Raw genomic sequence first — 19824 nt, 5'->3', positions numbered from 1 at the left:
AAAATCGATGTTAAAAACCACCTCAATTTCGTTTTCAATTAGTCATTTGACAGTTAACCTTTTTATGATAGTTCGGATGTTGTAGTGTCGGTTGTTGTGCCAAGCCCATATACCTTATTCTAGCTTTCGGACATCCCATTTTATTCATTCTACTCGAGCCATACTTTGACCTTGTTATTTATTCGCTTATCAATCCAGACTTTTTATATGAGCGGATATGTGTGTGCCCTTCTTATCCCACTAATCACCTGTCTGTAGCTTTATTTGTCTGATTATAAATATTGAGTAACGCTTGACTAAAATGGAGTTGGCTTCCCAGCCATCTTCCATATGTGTAATTTTGCTCTGCTCTGTTTCATTCGCTTCATGTACGAAATATATGTATTCTCAAGTCAACTCTCGTTATTCGACTTATTTAATTCCGTTATTGGATGACGCGATTTAAGTCAACGATGATATACGAGAATAGGCGATAACAAACATTCATACGCTCTAAATAGGAGTCAGATTCACGGGCCACTAAAATGTATACTTCGTATACAAGCAGAAATCTTTTCACTCTAGAATACGTTCAAACATTTAGGTTGTGTTTTTGTGTTTTTACAGAAATAAATTTGGTTCAACTTTATCCATCAAGTAACCCCTTTGTATTTGTGATTTCAGTATTTTATTTGTTAAATTTATCATAACACTGTTGGTAGGGATTGACAAATGGAATACAAGAAGTATATTATATCAAAAAGTAAACTATAGTTATCATATAATGTAGACATAATCAATCAATTGAATTTCTTCAGACAATAAGCAACCGATAAGTTAACGTTACCTATATAGTGGTGAGACAACAGCCTACTAAGTCTCAGTTACTTCTCTTTGATATACTAAGGCAAATTTTAGGAAACCAATTGAATCAATCGATTTGTTTCAGTTACTAATGACAGGGTGTAATAAACTTCAAAGTTTAATTTAGTAAAGAACAGCAGTGTAATGACTTTGTAAATCAGTTTATTTATAACATTAAATCGACTTAAAAGTCTTTTATTTAAAAATATGAATAGGAGTTCAAGACAACTATTATATTCGAATATGATAGCTTCAAAACTAAAGTTGAGAACATCTGACGTATTGGTGAGTATAATGGATTGATGCTTATAATTAGCAACCCAGCCCAGAACAGAATGAGGAAAGTAGATTGTGTGACGAAGGAAAGATAAACAGTCTAGCAATCATCACGTTTTTCTGAGCATGAGCTGACAATCTAGCACTAGACGTTATGGTGTAGGTTTATCGTGTCCACTTTTTATTATTGTGCGTTGGAAAGATCGTGATTGTTTGGAAGCAGTTTTGCCTAACTCTTAAACATGTTATACCAACGATGACCCTTTTATTCCAATTAAATCCGCTACTTCAATGTCACTCGTACTGATATAGGCTAGTACTTAAACTATTTTATGAGTCGTCAGTCTCTAATACCATTGATCCAAAAAGATCCAAGTGATCCCAAACCAAAGCACTCTATGGCACCTGAATATCGGACGGAAGTACTTTTCCATAAACATAGTTTCCACTGAAATGCAAACTAACCCACAAACGTTTGTATAAGGAAGAAGAGAGAGTATTATTTTTCAGATTGATATTTCACGTAACGAAAAAATTTATGCATTATATTTCTGTCGCAGCTTTTGAAGAACAAAAATGTGCCGATAGCAAGGAGATTGGTGAGTTGCGCTCAAGTGTTCGCGAAAGTGAGAAAGGACGTCTTGATGTCCGTCGTGATCTGCAAGAAGTTAGACGTCAACTTAAGGATATGCAATCAGATCATGAAAGGCAGACTAAGGATTTAATGGAAATGCAGTCTAGAATAACACGGGAGGAAGAAAAAAATGAAGAATTACGTCAAGAAAATACCGTCTTGAAACAACGTAATGGTGAAATAGACGCTTCTCGGTAAGAACTAACTACTAAAATCTACTGAGTAGCATGACAAAATCACCGACATTTCGAACTTATTCAAAATAATTTGGTCTTTTAAATGATTGATTCGTTTGTTGTCGAAAACTGGAACATGATACGAAATCACAAGAAATTTATCGTTAAGTGACTTTAAATGATCATATAAATCTCATTGATCCAATAACCTATTTAACATGTAATGAAGAACAGTAATGTAGAGGTTCAGGGATTTTAATAATTTGCACGATAAACAATAAAGAAAATTCACTTCTGAAATAGTTGACCCCCACACTAAGCATGTGAGTTCAACTATGTTTATTAAACACAAATCACATTTTGAGAAAGCGCTTTCCAATGGCGTCACTAAATTTAGTTTACAACCTTATGAAATAAACCAACATTCTCCTAAACTTAATGAGTAATCTTATTGTAGCATTCATTTTTGACGTTTATAAAAAATGAAGCAATATAAATGCATCAGTCATTTTCCCGTTCAGATAAGTCGAGTATGCTCGTACTTGTACAAGATATTTTGTTTATCGTATCAGTCTTTTCAAGCGATACCAAAACCACTCAAGAATAACCAAATTTAAAACTGTATAATCATCTTTTTTTTAATGAAAAATGAGATTTTTCCTGAGAATCTGTTTACCATTCATAGAACAGTGAAAACAGTGGTAAAAGATCATTTGATCACTGCCCAGAAGTAAATACATTCTATTTTAAATGAACAAATAAAGGAATCATGATTATTTAATTGTTTAATAAAATTCACAGGTCACAATCAAATCTATAATGGGAACTAAACAAGCGACGAGTAGTAAAATGTTTCAGTTCAGTAATAACACTAGTGTTTGAATCAGGGTTTAGTCCTAATAGTAACATTCACACACAGGCATGCAAATAAATCCGGGTGAAGAGTCCCAAAACGAACGAAATGCCTAGCCTTAACTTCAAACCTAGCTATTAGTCAATGCAGTAAAATAAATTGCTACAGCTATATATATTTTAATAGAATCCTTGTTTTCCTAAATCCGAAATGGTATAAAATTATTCCGTCATGATTTTTTAAAGCTTTAGTCTCTCTCAGCATCATTCTAGCGAAAAGTCGTTTCTATAAATCTTTCTTATTATGAACGAACTTAAAGTTATTCATTTGAAAGAAAGACTCCATAATTCTAATACTTTATGATGTTTTAGTTCTTAAGTGGTAAAAATGATTATTTGTTCAATATAGATCTAAGCTACGGAAAGAGTTATCCACTAGTGAAAGAAGAATATGTGATCTACAAGAGCTATTATCAAGTAGAGAACGAGAATACAAACAAGCAGCAGATCATGCAAACTGCGAATATCGTCGTCTAACGGACACAATAAATCAATTGGAAGCGACCGCTGAGGCTCTGAGTAATGACTTGGCGGAAGTAAGATTGGCTTTAAGTGGAGCTGAGGGTCGCGTGAGTACTTTGGAAGCTCAGTTGGCAAAAAGTGAATCAATACGAAGAGATTTTGCATATAAGCTGGCATGTATACATAGTTCACTTCGTAGGCTTATTGGCTATAATCAAGGTCGCCATCGATCGAAAACTCCATCAAGAATCAGAGATTCAACTTCCGTTTCACCTGTTCGTAAACTAAGAACAGGAACAAGTCCAATAAATAGTCGTGATAACTCCCCTGTAAAAGGTAAGGATATATCTTCTAAAGTATCATTTTTCATAACTATTTAAACACCCTTATAAAATTTCCCTACTCTACAGATACTAAATCGATAATACGGACTGAAATATTTTAACTTATTATTAATTTATGGTTATTTTTCGCTGTTAACATCTAGGAAAGAATCACTTAACCTCTGTTAGGATATAGAGACCTTGAACGGATGCATCAATATTATCAACATTAGCTAATGCATAACCTTCACTCCTCTCCAATGACAAAATTGGTCGCTTTCGTTATATGCATAACCCACTAAATCCGAAGTAGGATAGACGTCACGTCCTGGATTACGCTACTGCGGAATCTCGAAAGCATCTTCGTAATTTATTTAAACAGCTGTCAAGTTGCTTACTGTGTTTAAATAAAAATTTAAGAGGAGTTGAACACTTATTACTGATAAAGAATTATATGCTGAATAAATTATGAATGATCTTCCCATATAAACATATATAGATATAACATTTTTGGTCTGATTGGCGCAAGTCGACTTAATATACCAAAGCATTTAGCTACTTTTAATGCTAGTTAGTAAATAATACATATGTCCTCAGTAAAAGCTCTTCAGTTAGAATATTGTTCCGATCAATTAGTTCGACTATATCAATACTGCGTCCAAGAGAGATGACTAAGTTAGACACTATATTGGTCTTATCTCGTTACAAAATATTTGTTGGTGACGTTACTCACGAAGTTCAGCCGACGTTAACAAATATTAATGTGTGGTTATTTTATCTTATGTTGGGTCGATTTAATAAGGACCAAATTCAACGTCTTATTTAAATCACGCAGCAATAAGTTTTCTTTGATAAAGTTCATAGAAATACTTTGGTAACCTTTAAATATGCTTTTTTGAAGGAGCATAAATTGAATTTTCTTCAGTTTATTCTTCGTTTACATTAGGAAAATATCATGAGCATTCTGATCGAGAACATTAGTTAATTGAATTCAATTTTGAGGCAAAACTCTGTTTTTATTTAAAATAAATTGTGGAAGTTGGTGAATATTATTTGGCCTTCCTATATTTGTACTTATGATTCCTATTTTAGATGGTGTTAGTGATTCTAAATTATCTAACGTATCAAGAGTATATCCTAGTGATGGATCGTTCAATGCATCTGACCTAGATCCTGAAGCAGTTCGTTTGGCTTTACGCGACTTTGTACAGAAATATTCCTCAGTAAAACGAGATTATGAAGATGCACAGGCACAAATCACATCTCTTCATTCTCGATTAAACGAACAAGCTGAACAGACTGAACAGTGGGCTCGAAGACTTCACCAACTTCAGCAGGCTTTGTGTGAAGCTGAAGCAGGTAATTAAGAGCTTAATAAATTTTCTAGCGATAATTACCACTTTTGTTATGTACTCTTTGCACTCTTTTTTGCAACAGAATACCAGGTATAAGTAATTATAAAAACTAATAAATTCTTTCAAATTACTTGGTCATCATACAACTGGTTTTTTTAAATTGCCTTCAGTTAAATTACGAGATAATTTATGGGAATTATTCCAAATTTTTGAAGAACTACAGATCAATAGACCATCCATAAAATGTAGTCATAAAATATCAATGTCAATGAATTTGACCTCCAATAAACATACTTTTATTCAATGACTTGACAAAATAAGGCTTTTTCTGTCGGTCTACCACTCAAATATTCAATAAACCAACTGAGTAGTACTGAAATTAAAGCTTATATAAACGTTACGCCTACTGTCCTTGGACATATCTCATGTTATGGATAAAAGTCTCATAGTTTTCACAAGATAATGCAAATCGAAAAAATGTTTATGGTATATCGCTTACATAATTATGATGATAAAAAATATTACAACATTTATTCTTCAGAGTTTATTTTGACGGTGCATTCCTCATTGTAAAAATTATGAAGCATCAAACAATCATCACATAACTCGCCACTTATAGATCCGCATTTGTTTCGTGAATATTAAATTTTTTGTTTAATTTTTATCTGTAGATAGTTGTTTTCATTTGAGAGTTCGCATTTTTAATTCATATATACATTGACTGCTTGACTCTTACCATTGATAATTAAGGACTGCAACTGATCAGATTCTTATTGAAATATGTGCATCCTGTGAGGATTGGTTCGATATTGCCTTAAGTCACAAACTTTATGAACCAAGATGGATAGTGGCCAACAGTGGAGCCCACGCCACACGTTTCGCTCTGTTTGGAGCTCGTCAACTGAATGTACCTGGAATCCAGAGCTGATGTTCTCTCTGGGACTCTAACCCAGAATCTTTCTCTTTACACACCATCACATCATCCATCTGTGCTTCAAATCCAAGTGATTTAGTGGCATTATCGAGACGATGTGCACGGGATGCACACATGCCAATAAGAAACAGATCGATTGCACTCAAAACTATCAATGGTAAGATTAAAACAACTAATATATAAATTAAACTTCGTCCCATTGCTTAAGCCATTGACTATTTGAACTCAGTGGTTAAGTGGACAACGGGGTGACGTTTGAAGTGGACAGAGCTCCGGGATGAACACCAACTGTGGAATCCACGTACATCCAACTGACGAGTCCTAAGTGGAACAAAACGTGTATCCCGGATTCCACTGCTAGCCAGCATCCCTCTCTTTCCAAAATTTTTGTACTTTTGTTTGGCGAACTAATTAAGCTTACATCAAGTTCTACGTAATCCATGTTGTTCAATGATTTTGCTAGTATTGTAGTGAACGACAAAACACAGATGGGTACACCCAAATGTATCTTATTAACACAAAATTACAGAATCTCATAGTAAAATCTGAAAACCATACAATACTTCATCTGCAAAATACTAACCAATTGTCTCAAATTTGATTGTTCTTTCGCTTCCACACCAATCATTGTCTGTTCTCATCCTCTTCTCTTTGATCTTAATCCTCTTCCGCCAGACATTTCACATACATACTTCATATATCTGTCAACACCAGTAGCACACACCATAATAATAATAAAAATTATCAAATGCAATAAACTACATGAAAATAATGCTATACTTTGAATAGTTTCAACTAGATTCTTGAATTATTTATCTATAATCTCTTTATAAACTCACTCTACAAATATACAGTTTTGCATATAGCTACTTTCAACAGCAAATGAATTCGTAATTAGGTCATACAAACCCATTGTAGCAGCAGTTTAAGTCACCAAAGCCAATACTTCAAGTCGGTCGGATCAAAGTAGTTGCTTTACTGAAATATCGTACCAGTTTTAAGGAATGAAGTAGAATTAAATCTTATATGGACATCGTCATATATGCCTCGGAAGTTCCAAAAAGTGATATAAAAATGTGCAATTGTAAAAAATGTGGGATTGTTATTGACAAAGTTAGATTGAATAATTTTTATTATCGCTGAAGTTAATGAGAAATAGTTAGTTATCCGTAAAAAGATATTTTTTACCACGCAGTTATGACTGCTCACAAAAACACAAAACGAAGTCAAGCACCGATTTTTGATGAATAATCTCGGTTCCAGTAAACGTTAATTGATGTTGAGTAAATAAAACACGAAGATGTACAGTGCATTTGAAAAAATAAAGAACACGAAATAATTTACCACAGGTTTATAATGAGCTTGTCAATTTTAATTTATAATTTTAATTTATTGATACTTTTACTTTCTTACATATGTTGTAAAATATTAAATAGATAAGAAAGGAGTAGACGGAAGATTATCTACTACTCAAACTGCTCTTATGCTTCAAGAAGAAACCTTACGACAAAATGAACGTGACAGAAAAATAATGGCAGATAAAATAAGTCAACTAGAAAGACAGATATCTGCCATAGAAAATGAGAGACATGAGGATCAGGTATGAAATATATTGGTTAAGAGTTCTATCAAATGCTAATCATTGTACTAATATTATTTGACGTGGCTTGAAGATAAGAATGATTTGCAAATTCAAAAAGTTTTCTAACAGAAAATTTTGAGTTGTAAATCACTAAAATCATTAGCCGTATTCTCAGCAGCAACTCATTCAAACCACGCTACCCTCGTTTTAAGATCAGTTTATCTCTCCTGAAGTTTAGCAAAAGTAGAGAGAAAGAAAACGGTACACAGAAGCTTAAAACATATCATCGTTTCAGCCAAACAGTCTAATGATTTTAAAAACTAACAAAAATCGTCTAAGGTCATTATTATATAGGTAATTTTACTTTCAAAAATGCCAACCAAAACAAATTATCACAAAACAACAGAATTGCTCTCACAGACCTAAATGATTGACTTTTGTAGGATTACAGTTACACAAGACAAGATTTTATTTCACTATGTCGTCTGGAGCAATTAAAAATATTAAAAAAATAAAGTTTATATTATTCACTGAAAATTTAATGCAACAATTAGAATGTAGTAGAAACACTTATGTACGTAAATAATTCAAGTCGACAACGACAGTATTAATACACGTATGTAATGATTTCTGAAGAAAGTCAAGTCAAACTTTAGGATTGTACATATTAAAACAAACTATCAACAAATCAGTGACAAATTTACCAATATCTCAGAACATGCTTATTTTACTTAAACTAATTACTTTGAAGTGTTGCTTCATTATAGACACCAGAAAATATTGAAAACATATAACTTTTAACTTCTAGTATTAAATTACATTTATGTAAACGATTGTAACTTAAGGAAAAAATAATGCATTTACGTCAAACTGGAGCACGCTTTGAAGAGGAGCGACGTCTCAGTCGAAGAGCTTTGGATGATGCTGAAAATCACATCACACAACTCGAAGTAACTAGACGATCATTAGAAGGTGAATTGCAACGACTCAAGATGTGCATCAGTGATAAGGAAGCTGAGAATCAAATGCTTGAGGACAGATGTCAAAACCTTTGCAAACAAATACAGGTGAGATGATCATAATAACCCCCTATACAATATAAACATCTGACACCCCACCTTGGTTGCTTTCTCTTAGCATTGGAATACACTCTAAAAGCGCGATCGTTTCATTTATCTGTTCGATGATATTGGAAACAATGTAGACATTTGAAAAAACCTTATCCTCAGTACCTATCTCTTGATGATTACAAAATGTACAATACGTTATTTGAGTACGTAGTACTCTACAGATGATTTCATTTAATGATGATATTTATGAAAAGATTCTTTTGATACTGCCGTTTATCTTCATACTTATTTATCTCTACATTGTCGAAGTAATTTTCTAGTATTTTTACACATATAAAAATTTCATTTTCGTCCAATGCTAAGAATCAAGTTAAATTCACTTGGTATTGTTTTACTTGAATCTTCCCATTGATGTTTAGGTCTGCACCTGATCAGTCTCTTATTGGCATATGTGCATACTGTGCGTATTGCCTCGATATTGCATTAATCTTACAAGCATTATAAGCAAAGACGGATAGTGACTAGCAGCGGAATCCAGGACGCGCGTTTCGTCCTATTTGGGACTCGTTAGCTGGATGCACCTGCATCTCAGAGTTGATGTTCACTCTGGGACAGGTACATCCAGCTGACGAGTCCCAAATAGGACGAAACGTGCGTCCTGGATCCCACTGCTAGTTACTATCCGTCTGTGCTTATAAGACTCAAGTTGTTCAGAATACTAGTAAAAAGTGGATTTTTAATACCTGTCATCATTAGTTATTTACAAAACTAACTATTAATTAGTTATTCGCTTTTAAAATATCCTTTACATACGCTAATAATCAACCAACACAGAATGGGTTAAATTAACCTAAAAATGAAACAGAGAATGACTCACTTTTCATTTGGTAAGTATCAAGTTAGTCCATAAACAATAGATACAAACACATTTAGTGAAAATTTATTTTTGATTTAAAACTTATCTTTATTACCTGTTGAAAATTGTTAAGCTATACCAATTATAATACTTATCATAAAATATATTGAAAATGTTTGAGGTTTCATCCAAACAAACGTTATTTGAGTATTCATTGAAAGAGATTACTGGTGTTTTTTTTTTAATTTACAGTGCTCTTATAGAATTTCGTTTCAGTATTAAATTCAAAATATTGCATTATTTATATAGACACAGTTCTGAGCTTCCAGTTTGAAATATGGCTATCGATATCTTTAAAACTTATCTAGGTCTTTGGACGAGAAAAATAATTATACTCACGGGTTAAATGACTGCACGAAACATTTTGGAAGTCGTACACTTAGTGAATTGGAACTCAACAGTCCACATTATCAGATTTTAGCCAATTCCTAACATGGTACATATATGAAATCCTACTCAAATCTAGATTTATCAGTCTTGTATTTGATTACGTATGAAGTCACTAGTGCATATTTTTTAGTACCGATAAATTAAGGCAAATCAATTATACTGTAGCCTATGATCTTCAAACATTTTTTCAATTAATATCAATCCATATTAATGACCATCGTCAAACGTAACGAATCTTCACAAACTACTCAAGCAAACAGATATTCTTAATGGACACTGAAGTGACGTTATAATTTACTGTAAATTTAGTAATTTTGAAAGCTGTCGATCAATGGCTTTTGATTTACCGTTCTGAAGCTGTATAATTTCGTTGAAATATAAAAACGTTTCGTGATGTTACCTGGAAGCAGTCGAAAGCGCATACTCATGCTTATTTTACACTCATTGGCACTAATATTCTCAAGAATTTTCATGAAGTCTATATAATTAATAATGATAGACATAGGTATCATTACCAAGGTTAGACTTGATAATTTCAAATAACTTAGCATTGGGTAGATCGTTATAAATGAAAATAATATATATTTGTAATATCCCAATGAGTAGAAAAATTAGATTTTTCGACGTTTCATGACTCCGTGAAAGCCACTTCTTCAGAGAATAAGTAACCAAATTATAATCAACCTAAGTTTAAATAGTACAAAGGAACAAAGCACTGACTTGCCCAGACTTGTTTTTGATTGACCGCACATAATATTTTAGCGTCAGACATAATTTTTCTACTTATTGGGATATTACAAATATACTACTTTTATTTATAATGATAATCATAATTTTAAATATTATTTCTTACCTGACTTGTAGAATGTGGTCTGCTTTCGCAAATTATTCTGCCATAATTTCTGAATTTTTTTAACTATCAGCTATTTCTCTAGCACTGATTTTATTGAAATATTCTTATGGATACTTTTTTCACAGGATTTAGAATCGAAATCACAGTCATTACAACTGACAGTTGATCGTTTAAGTACAGCGTTAGCTAAAACAGAAGAGTTAGAAAGTGCAAGCAAAGATAAAATCCAACAACTTAATTCAAGTCTTTCAGATCATAATCAAACCATATTAGAATTACAAGAACGTCTAGCGCATTTACAAAAAGCTCTAACGAATTCAGAACATGACAGACGAATAATACAAGTTTGTTTTTTTATAATTATTAGTTAAGCTATTCATAATTTCTATTTACATAAAGTTAGTTTGTTTTTCGTATTTGATAAATCTTTTGACTGAACACTTGGATCAATTCTCTAAGCTCTTTAGTGGCCCGGATATTTGATTTCAATTAGATCCTATGAATGACTGTTGTCAAAATATACATCCTGGCTATCGTCGTATATAATTATCGACTTAACTCGCGTTAGTGAATAACGGAATCAAAATAAGTCAAATATGAGAAACGATTTCGAATACGTATATTTTGTACAATCATTGATTCAAGCAGACGATCAAAGGAATGAAGTGAAACGAAATAATGCGCGGTGGAGAAGGCATGTGAGCCAAGTCCATTTAATCAAGCGCTAATCAATAATTATAGTCACACAAAAATAAGCTACAGACATGTGATGAGTAGGATAAGATGTACACACATATACGTTCATATAAAATCAGTTAGGGTTGATAAACGAATAATTAACAAGTTGAAAACGTGATTCAAGAGGGATGGATAAATCGATTTGTCCAGAAGCTAGAATAAGCTATATGGGCTTGACATAGGACTAGACACACTACACTCTTCTAATAACCCAGGCTAAAGTCAACACGACAACTTGAACACGATAGAAAAGACGCTTTTCTCCAAGGTTGATTTATGTACAGAAAATTGAGGGTATTTATGGCATCTCAGATGGAAAATTCTGGAACCCTGCTAAACATAGTAGCAGGATAGGTAATCATCCAGTCAGAAATGCGGCACGTAAGTCTTCGCTTTCTTGATATATTTGAGACACTTCCATTCAATGTTAGTCAGTCAGTCAGTAACAACGTAGAACTTCGTACGTACGTTTTCAAGGCCTCTCTGACCTTTTTTCGAGGAATACTCTGGATTTCTCCAACACTATTGAAGAAAAGTGCAATTTAAGATTCATAGTAAAAATTTGATTACAGTGGCACCATCTTTGAGATTATACAACTCGAAACGTACAGAAACAGTAATTCGAAATAAAACAATGTAATGACCAACTATATGTTCACAAAAAATAATGAGTATAATGTAATATAACTTATTTTTAATAAACTTCAGTGTAATTCCCTTTTTCTATCATATTTTCGTGACGTTTGTTCAAAACAATCAGTAACATGTAGTTTAAAAACTAAATTATATGCCGAAAGAATAACCGTTTGTTAGCATCATAATATAGATGGCTTTGAAAAAGTCCATGCCATGTGTTGAGTAAGAAACACCAATAATATTTTAGTGATAAAAAATTGGAAGTTCAGAACTCAGTTATTGAAACCGGAACAGGTAAATAGGTCATAATTCAATCAAAAGTTTTACTTGAAGACTAGTTTATATAATTAAACAGTGGGATACTTAAATATTACTGAGAACTCTTGAGGTTTAATAGATTTTGGAATAAATGATAACGTTGGTAACAAACCATTCTTTCGTCGAGTAATATTAAAAAAGCAAACTTGAGGGATTTTTCACGATTTCTCAGTTGACTAGATATCGTTTCGAACACATTTGGTTTTCTGAAAAGATTTGGAGGACAATAATTGGCATGATCTAAAAGTCCTAGGATGATTTAAACTCATCCTACATAGTAATCATATTTTAATTTTTATTTATTCAAATTTAGGAGCGATTAGATAATACACGTAGTGTGTTGCATGAACAAAAACATCAAAACCAACAGTCATGTGAAAGAATACAGTCATTACAAAGTGAGTTGGCTGATGCTGAATTGCGTCGAGGAGAGCTTGAAAATCAAGTTCGTCAAACAAATAATACTTTGGATAAACGTCAAGAAAATGAACAAGAACTCAATAAACAACTTCAAACGGTAGGTTTAAACGAAATGTGACAAAGGTGTACACATCTCAGAAGTATACATTAATAAGTCATATATTGAATAATAAAGGAGAAAATATCATTCACAATGAGATAAGTATGCATCGCCCTCGTACCATTCCATTACCTTCAACAGTCACAATGCTAATAGAGTATGTTTAATAATATTTGACCGAAAAAACCGTACATATTATGTCTATATTTCGAACAGTTTACATAATGTAAAATATTTTTTTATTAAGCCGATAAGTAATAACTACAAATCCCTTGAATAATAATGAAAACTTAAGGTCATTGTTAGATAACGTATACAACCTGGATGGTAATCCTTACTTTATTATCATAGTTTATGTAGTAGAATCAAAAAAGCTTAATATTTATCCCAATACTTCAGTTATCATCTCTCAAATGGGCGAGTTTATTTGAAACAAGATGTACGAAATTCACAGCATGTAGATTATTTTGTAGCTGCCACTAAAATATTAAAAACGAAATTTGATCGAGAGATACTTTTTCAACGAATTGATTGACTATTGAGGTTATGATTCCCACAATAATTTATCATGCTTTTTGTGTGATTATGTAAAAACTGACCACTTTGGGATTATTTAAAATGATAATATACAGTAAATGGAAAATACATTTAGTTATGAAGACGAGAATTTGGTTCAATATATATATATATATATATATATATATATATATATATATATATATATATATATATCAGGAAGTTAAGCAAGCACCTTTTAAATTCACAGTTCAAGCAACTTCGTGTGTTCAGCAACGGCTTCAGGAAAACAGAGCTGGAAACACTAATTTCGATAGACTTCTATCTGCTTTCTAAAGGACTTCAAACTATCAGTCTATTTTTGTTGGAAGTCCGAATATTCACAGGATGATCTATAATCGTGCTCATGCAACCACTCCTTAACTTTATTTTACCATCCAATATAATGTTATTGGACCTTCTTGAACAAAATGTTTACCGAGAGACCATTATGTCTTACTTTATTAGAGCAGAAGCAATATACAGATTGATAAGGTTAAATGCAATTGTTTGTTCGCTAATTTGTTGGTAAATAATGAACTACTGGAGAAATGATACTCAGGGTTCCAGTAATAGAATGTTCTTTTCTTGGCGTTTGCGATTACCACCTTGAAGATGTCAAATATGGAACACATTCTGTTGTATAAAGATTTCAGATTCTCTGGAAGGTTCTGGCTTTATGTTTATATCAACAAATCTTAATGAAAAAATATTTTTATGAGTCCAACGATTCAAGTTCGCCGAGTTTGCGAGGCAAGAGACATCATCAAATCCATTCATCTCCTGATGAGGACTTAGCTGCAGAACCCTGCCAGTTGACTGTTCCATATGATTTTTTGTAAACGGATCTTTGTAACGCTCCATAAGGTGTTCTTTCTATTTTTGCATTATAAGAGTGAGAATTCAGCTCATTTCCCATTGTGATTTTATTCATTTATCAACTTATTCTTGTTGCTATATTCGATCATTAATTGTTATCATAAATAATACATAGGTCTATTTTTATATGCTTAATAATAGTTGGTAAAAGATAACCAACAAATATATTAAAAGGTTCTGAATGAATGAGATAAGCCAGTGATTATCACTATTTTAAGAATAACACTTACCAGATCAACTTCTAATGCAGCTTTCATAACCTTATTTATTAATATCTAATTACTGACCAATAACTTGCTCCCTAGACTTATACTTCTTATTATTTAAATTGATAAATCAGTGATGATATAAAGATACTAATGATCAGTTGTGATTAGCCTATGTATGTTATTTGAGACTAACAGCTTTGTATAATATTTCTATCACACACTACTTATGTTCAAAAAACATAAATTTCCCTTCCGACTGAAAGGAGCAAAATTGATTTAAGATATTAAGATAGTATGTTGAAAATAAAATAGCTCTTGTTATCGGAAATAAATAGAATCTAAAGCACTGAACAGTACAATCAGATCAGTCTTCCTTCTTATTACATAATAATAATAATAATAATAATAATAATAATAATAATAATAATAATAATAATGGCTTTATTGAGTATTATATGTTTAGTACAGTACGGAATTCCCCCCAGTATACATTTCAACAAGTTTTTCTTATTCTTTTTGTTCACAAAAAGTATATATACATATACGTGAAATATGTAAATAAAATAATATGGTGTTAAGTGAAATATTTGTAAAAACAAAGAATAAATATCTATAAAACTGTGAACTATCAATATGTGCAAGTATATAGGTTTTTTATTAAATCGGCTTTTACAAACTGTTCGTTGCATAATAGATGTGATAGATAAGGTATGGCAGAGGTTTTTCACTTTGCTTGCATACTGGAGTTTGTACAGGAATAAAGATCTGAAGGAAGTGAATGTTTATTATCCGACAAAGTAACGCGTTCCAGCAGTTCCCAAAATTTCAAACGTTTGTCCGCAATCATATTAATAATAACATCGAGAGATTCACTATGTACCTTATTAATTGACTTCAACACTCTCTGCAACACGGTAAAATCGTTCTCAAAATTTCATGAAGGAATAATTAAGAACAAAAAAGGATAATAAGTATTATACAAACATTCATAAATAGTGAAAGTAAATACTGAGTCATATCAAAAACATATAGCCTCTTTATATAATACGTCACCTAAACTCTTCTTCGATATTAATAAACTTATAAGAACACCAAGAGACGTCAGAAAAAAAACACCAAAATATTCAGCATCTAACAGTTTTAATTATAGAATCTCGAACAGTACAAACCTTGTGTGATTCAAACAGAGTATTTAGATGCTTTTCCTATCTCAAACCAAAGTTTGCAGTTTAACATGTCGAAGGATAAAGCGTAGAACCATTAAAAATGAACCATCAGGACAGATCATATTCTGATAATAATAAACATTGAATTCAGAAATTAGATTTATTTTTGTAACATTTACAATTTTTATAGCTTTTAAAGGAAAGACAAGAACTATTTGACAGAGTGTCCTGTTTACAGCGCAATTTAACAGGTGTTGAAAATATGCGTGATCACTTAATGAGATCAAGTACCCATCTAGAAAAAGATAGGCATAATCTTAAACGACATTTAGAAAAAGCCGAAAGAGAAAAACAACAAAACGAAGAAATTGTGAATAAGAATAATCTTGATCGTACGGAGTTAGAAATAACATTACGACGTCTGGAAGAAGAGAATTCAAATAGAAGAAAGCAGACTCAGTTCTTACAGGTAGGTTTTATCACGTTAGTTTATCATAATATTTATTCCTCTAAATATATCTGCTGTAAAACGCAATAACTTACAGTTTTTCTCATTGCTTAAGCAATTACTATGATCTAATCAGATAGTTAAAATATCTTCAATTTCTAATTCTTATTCTTGATTTCATTCAAATGAGTAATCGAAATTTTCACTTTGCATTTTACGAGTTCAAAAACCTGTAATCTAAACAATTATATTATAATCTTCATACCGGGATAAGAAATGCTTAACTTTTTAGAAAACATCTGTATTATACCGTTATTTTAACTGAACTAGTATACAAGATTGTCGAAAAGAAAACATATTTAATCAACAACTCAGTTACAAATAAAAATAAACGTGACTGATAAGGGGAGGTTAATTCGGTGCCTAACTAATAAATGTCTTGAGCTCATTAGACTAACAGACATTGCCACAATATCAGCAAAAAGAGATAGACGTGAGATAACAATAATAGCATATAATGTTAAAGATTTTGCTCATCAGTAGTAATTATAATACAAGGCGATTAAGCAAAGTACTCTATATAGACTTCCAGTATATATGTATAAGTAATAAAACAATCAGAGCATGATTTTTAAGACCTAGTTCACATGATTAATCGATTCATAACTAGAACAAAAGCTTAATAAAAAATTTATATTGAAAATACTGAGTTTCTACCTGATGAAAATCACTTTATCAGTTAGTTGAGCGATAAAATATTTCGGTTTTTCAAATATATTTTTCATCAGCCATATGTAATAAAAAAGTTAAGACTATTACTATCCGTAGACTTTTTACCGCATGATTGACAGATTAATGTTTTGTCAAGAACTGTCTCAAACTAGTAACAACACTAACAAAATTCCACTCAAAATTTACACAGAATAAAGCAGAACAGTGAAAAAATGGGAGCGATTGTAAGTGTTCTTACAAATGAAATTAAATTTGTCTGCTTTTCATCACTGAAGTGACCTGAGACACAAATAAGATATAAATAAGGAAATGTACGTTTTACCTTCACACAATAACCAAGTATGACGGTAATCGTTCTTAAAATTAACATTATAATGATTTTAACTAGTTCATCACATTGAAGTGAAATGATAGTGTGGTATGTGTTACTGATGTCGACAGATATAAGTAGTATGTATCATCAATCGAAAGTGAAATATCTGGCGGCAGAAGGTTAAAATCAAAGAGAACAGAGTGAGAGCAGACAATGATTGATGTGGAAGCGAAAGAACAATCAAATTAGAGACAATTGGTTAGCATTTCGCAGATGAAGTATTGTATGGTTTTCAGATTTTACTATGAGATTCTGTAATTTTGTGTTAATAAAATACATTTGGGTGTACCCGTCTGTGTTCTCGTTCACTACACTAGTACTGCTTTTGGTCACAAATACTAAACGTGTTAATTAGTTAGGCAATTATTAGTTTTGCAAAGAGGATTACCGTATATCTTTATAAAAATTGGTTTATTTTTCATAAATCTTCATATGAGTTTTTCGAAATCATTGCTTAATAAATCTGATAACAATTGTTCATAGATGAGAGATTATTTTTCACTAACACTTTAAACTAGTAATGCATTTACAATGTCCTTATACCGCTACTTATACAAACTAACTGAACTACGTTAACTTTTAAAATAAGTTTATAGTATCCCAGCTTGAAAACTTGGGAAAATGTAACACAACTCTAGCGTAAATTAAGTTGAAATTCCCAGTTTGTAATCAGCAACTAACGATGCGAAGACTATATGTTTGCATGTGACGTGCTTCAATCATATAGTCTCTAAAAATCATGGTTGATATTTTATAAAAGGAACCAGGAAATTAGACTTAGTATGATTTAATCAACAGAGTGTTGATCAACTGGATGAACAGCTCAGTAGACGTCCAACTTCGAAATCAACAGATCGGATTCCGTAAGAATCGTTCGTGCACAGACGAAATCGCGACGCTACGGATCATTATTGAACAATCAGTCAAGTGTAACTCGTCACTATACACCAACTTCACTGACTATGAGAAGGCGTTTGACAGTGTGGATAGGAGAACATTATGGGAACTTCTTCAACACTATGGTGTGAGTAGCCGGGAAAATCGCCAACACTGTACGGCATTCATATGACGGACTACACTACAAAGTCGTGCATGGAGGACAGCTGAAAGATGCATTTCGAGTGAGGACCGGAGTCAGACAAGGCTGCTTACTCTCGCCCTTCTTTCTTCTGGTGTCCGACTGGATTATGAAGACCTCGATATCTTAGGGAAAGCACAGAATAAAATGGACAGGTTGGATGCAACTAGACAATTTGGGCTTCGCAGATGACCTTGCCGTCCTATCCCATATACATGAACAAATGTAGATGAAGACAACTAGTGTAGCAGCAGCCTCTGCATCATTAGGCCTCAACATACACAAAGGAACAAACGAAATCCTCAAATACAACACGGAAAACACCAACCCAATCACACTTGATCGAGAAACTCTGGACGATGTGGAATCTTTCACGTACCTGGGGAGCATCATTGATGAACAAGGAGGATCTGATACAGACGTAAAGGTGAGGATTGGCAAAGCAAAGGCCGCATTCCTACAACTGAAGAACATATGGAACTCAAAACAACTGTCTTTAAACCAACATCAAAGTCACAATCTTCAATACCAACGTCAACACAGTCCTACTATATGGAGCTAAAACTTCGAGAACTACTACAAATATCATCAAAACTGTATGAGTATTTATAAACAATTGTCTACACAAGATACTCAGTGTCCGTTGACCGGATACTATCAGCAATGACCTAATCTGACAGAGGTCAAACCAACTTCCAGATGAAGAGGAAATTAAGAAGAGACACTGGAAGTGGATGGGACATACATTAAGGAAATCACCAAACTGCATCACGAGGCATGCCCTCACTTGGAATCCTGAAGGGAGACGGAAAAGAGAAAGGCCGAAGAACACACTACGTCGGGAAATAGAAGCAAATATGAAAAGGATGAATAGCAACTGGAAAGGATTGCCGAGGATAGGGTTGGATGGAGAATGCTGGTGGACGGCCTATACTCCTCCACGAGAGGTAACAGGCCCAAGTAAGTAAGTAATGATATGCTCTGACTGTACCGATCGATTTTCCGATTCCACAGTCCTCTAGTATTGTTTCAATGGCAATAATGTCAGGTTTTAGGTGGAAAAGGGATTAGAAATTGTGTACATGTATGATTACTGTGTATGAACGTTTATTTTTATTCCTTTTGATAATAAAACCTATGCATAATCGTGAAAAGACTTAAGGTATTTTCGAAACCATCATCTGCATTATTCGCTAAAGAGCTTATCTAGCCATCACTTAGTGAATCTAAAGCACCTCACCTACACTTGAGTCTTTATTCGTTTAGTTTCATTAAGTTATTAAACTGACTTAACAGACAGTGTCGTTCAAACAATAACGATTTGCCTATATCTATAAATATTATCATATCTGTAGGATCTGTATGCTGAATTACGTGTTATACCCTACACACATCCCTCTTACTAGCTTAAATGTTTGTCGCTTAAATCACACGATGACTGATTCG

General features: G+C 32.7%; 1 protein-coding gene across 2 annotated transcripts in view; it reads left to right on the top strand.

Annotated features, from left to right (window-relative positions):
- The window catches only part of MS3_00001939 (uncharacterized protein), a 69625-nt gene that overhangs the window by 43230 nt on the left and 6571 nt on the right, over positions 1 to 19824 (top strand). For both annotated transcript variants that reach the window (XM_051209459.1, XM_051209460.1), the window contains 8 exons: positions 1680 to 1947; positions 3191 to 3639; positions 4719 to 4985; positions 7352 to 7515; positions 8343 to 8564; positions 10852 to 11070; positions 12732 to 12935; positions 15938 to 16216. In XM_051209459.1, the coding sequence (XP_051074917.1) occupies positions 1680 to 1947; positions 3191 to 3639; positions 4719 to 4985; positions 7352 to 7515; positions 8343 to 8564; positions 10852 to 11070; positions 12732 to 12935; positions 15938 to 16216 (2072 nt within the window). The remainder of the gene's footprint in view (positions 1 to 1679; positions 1948 to 3190; positions 3640 to 4718; positions 4986 to 7351; positions 7516 to 8342; positions 8565 to 10851; positions 11071 to 12731; positions 12936 to 15937; positions 16217 to 19824) is intronic.

Source organism: Schistosoma haematobium, chromosome 1, assembly GCF_000699445.3.
Source record: "Schistosoma haematobium chromosome 1, whole genome shotgun sequence".
Taxonomy (NCBI): Eukaryota; Metazoa; Platyhelminthes; class Trematoda; order Strigeidida; family Schistosomatidae; genus Schistosoma; species Schistosoma haematobium.
The sequence above is the reverse complement of the archived record's forward strand: the minus strand, read 5'-3'. Positions and strand labels throughout refer to the sequence as shown.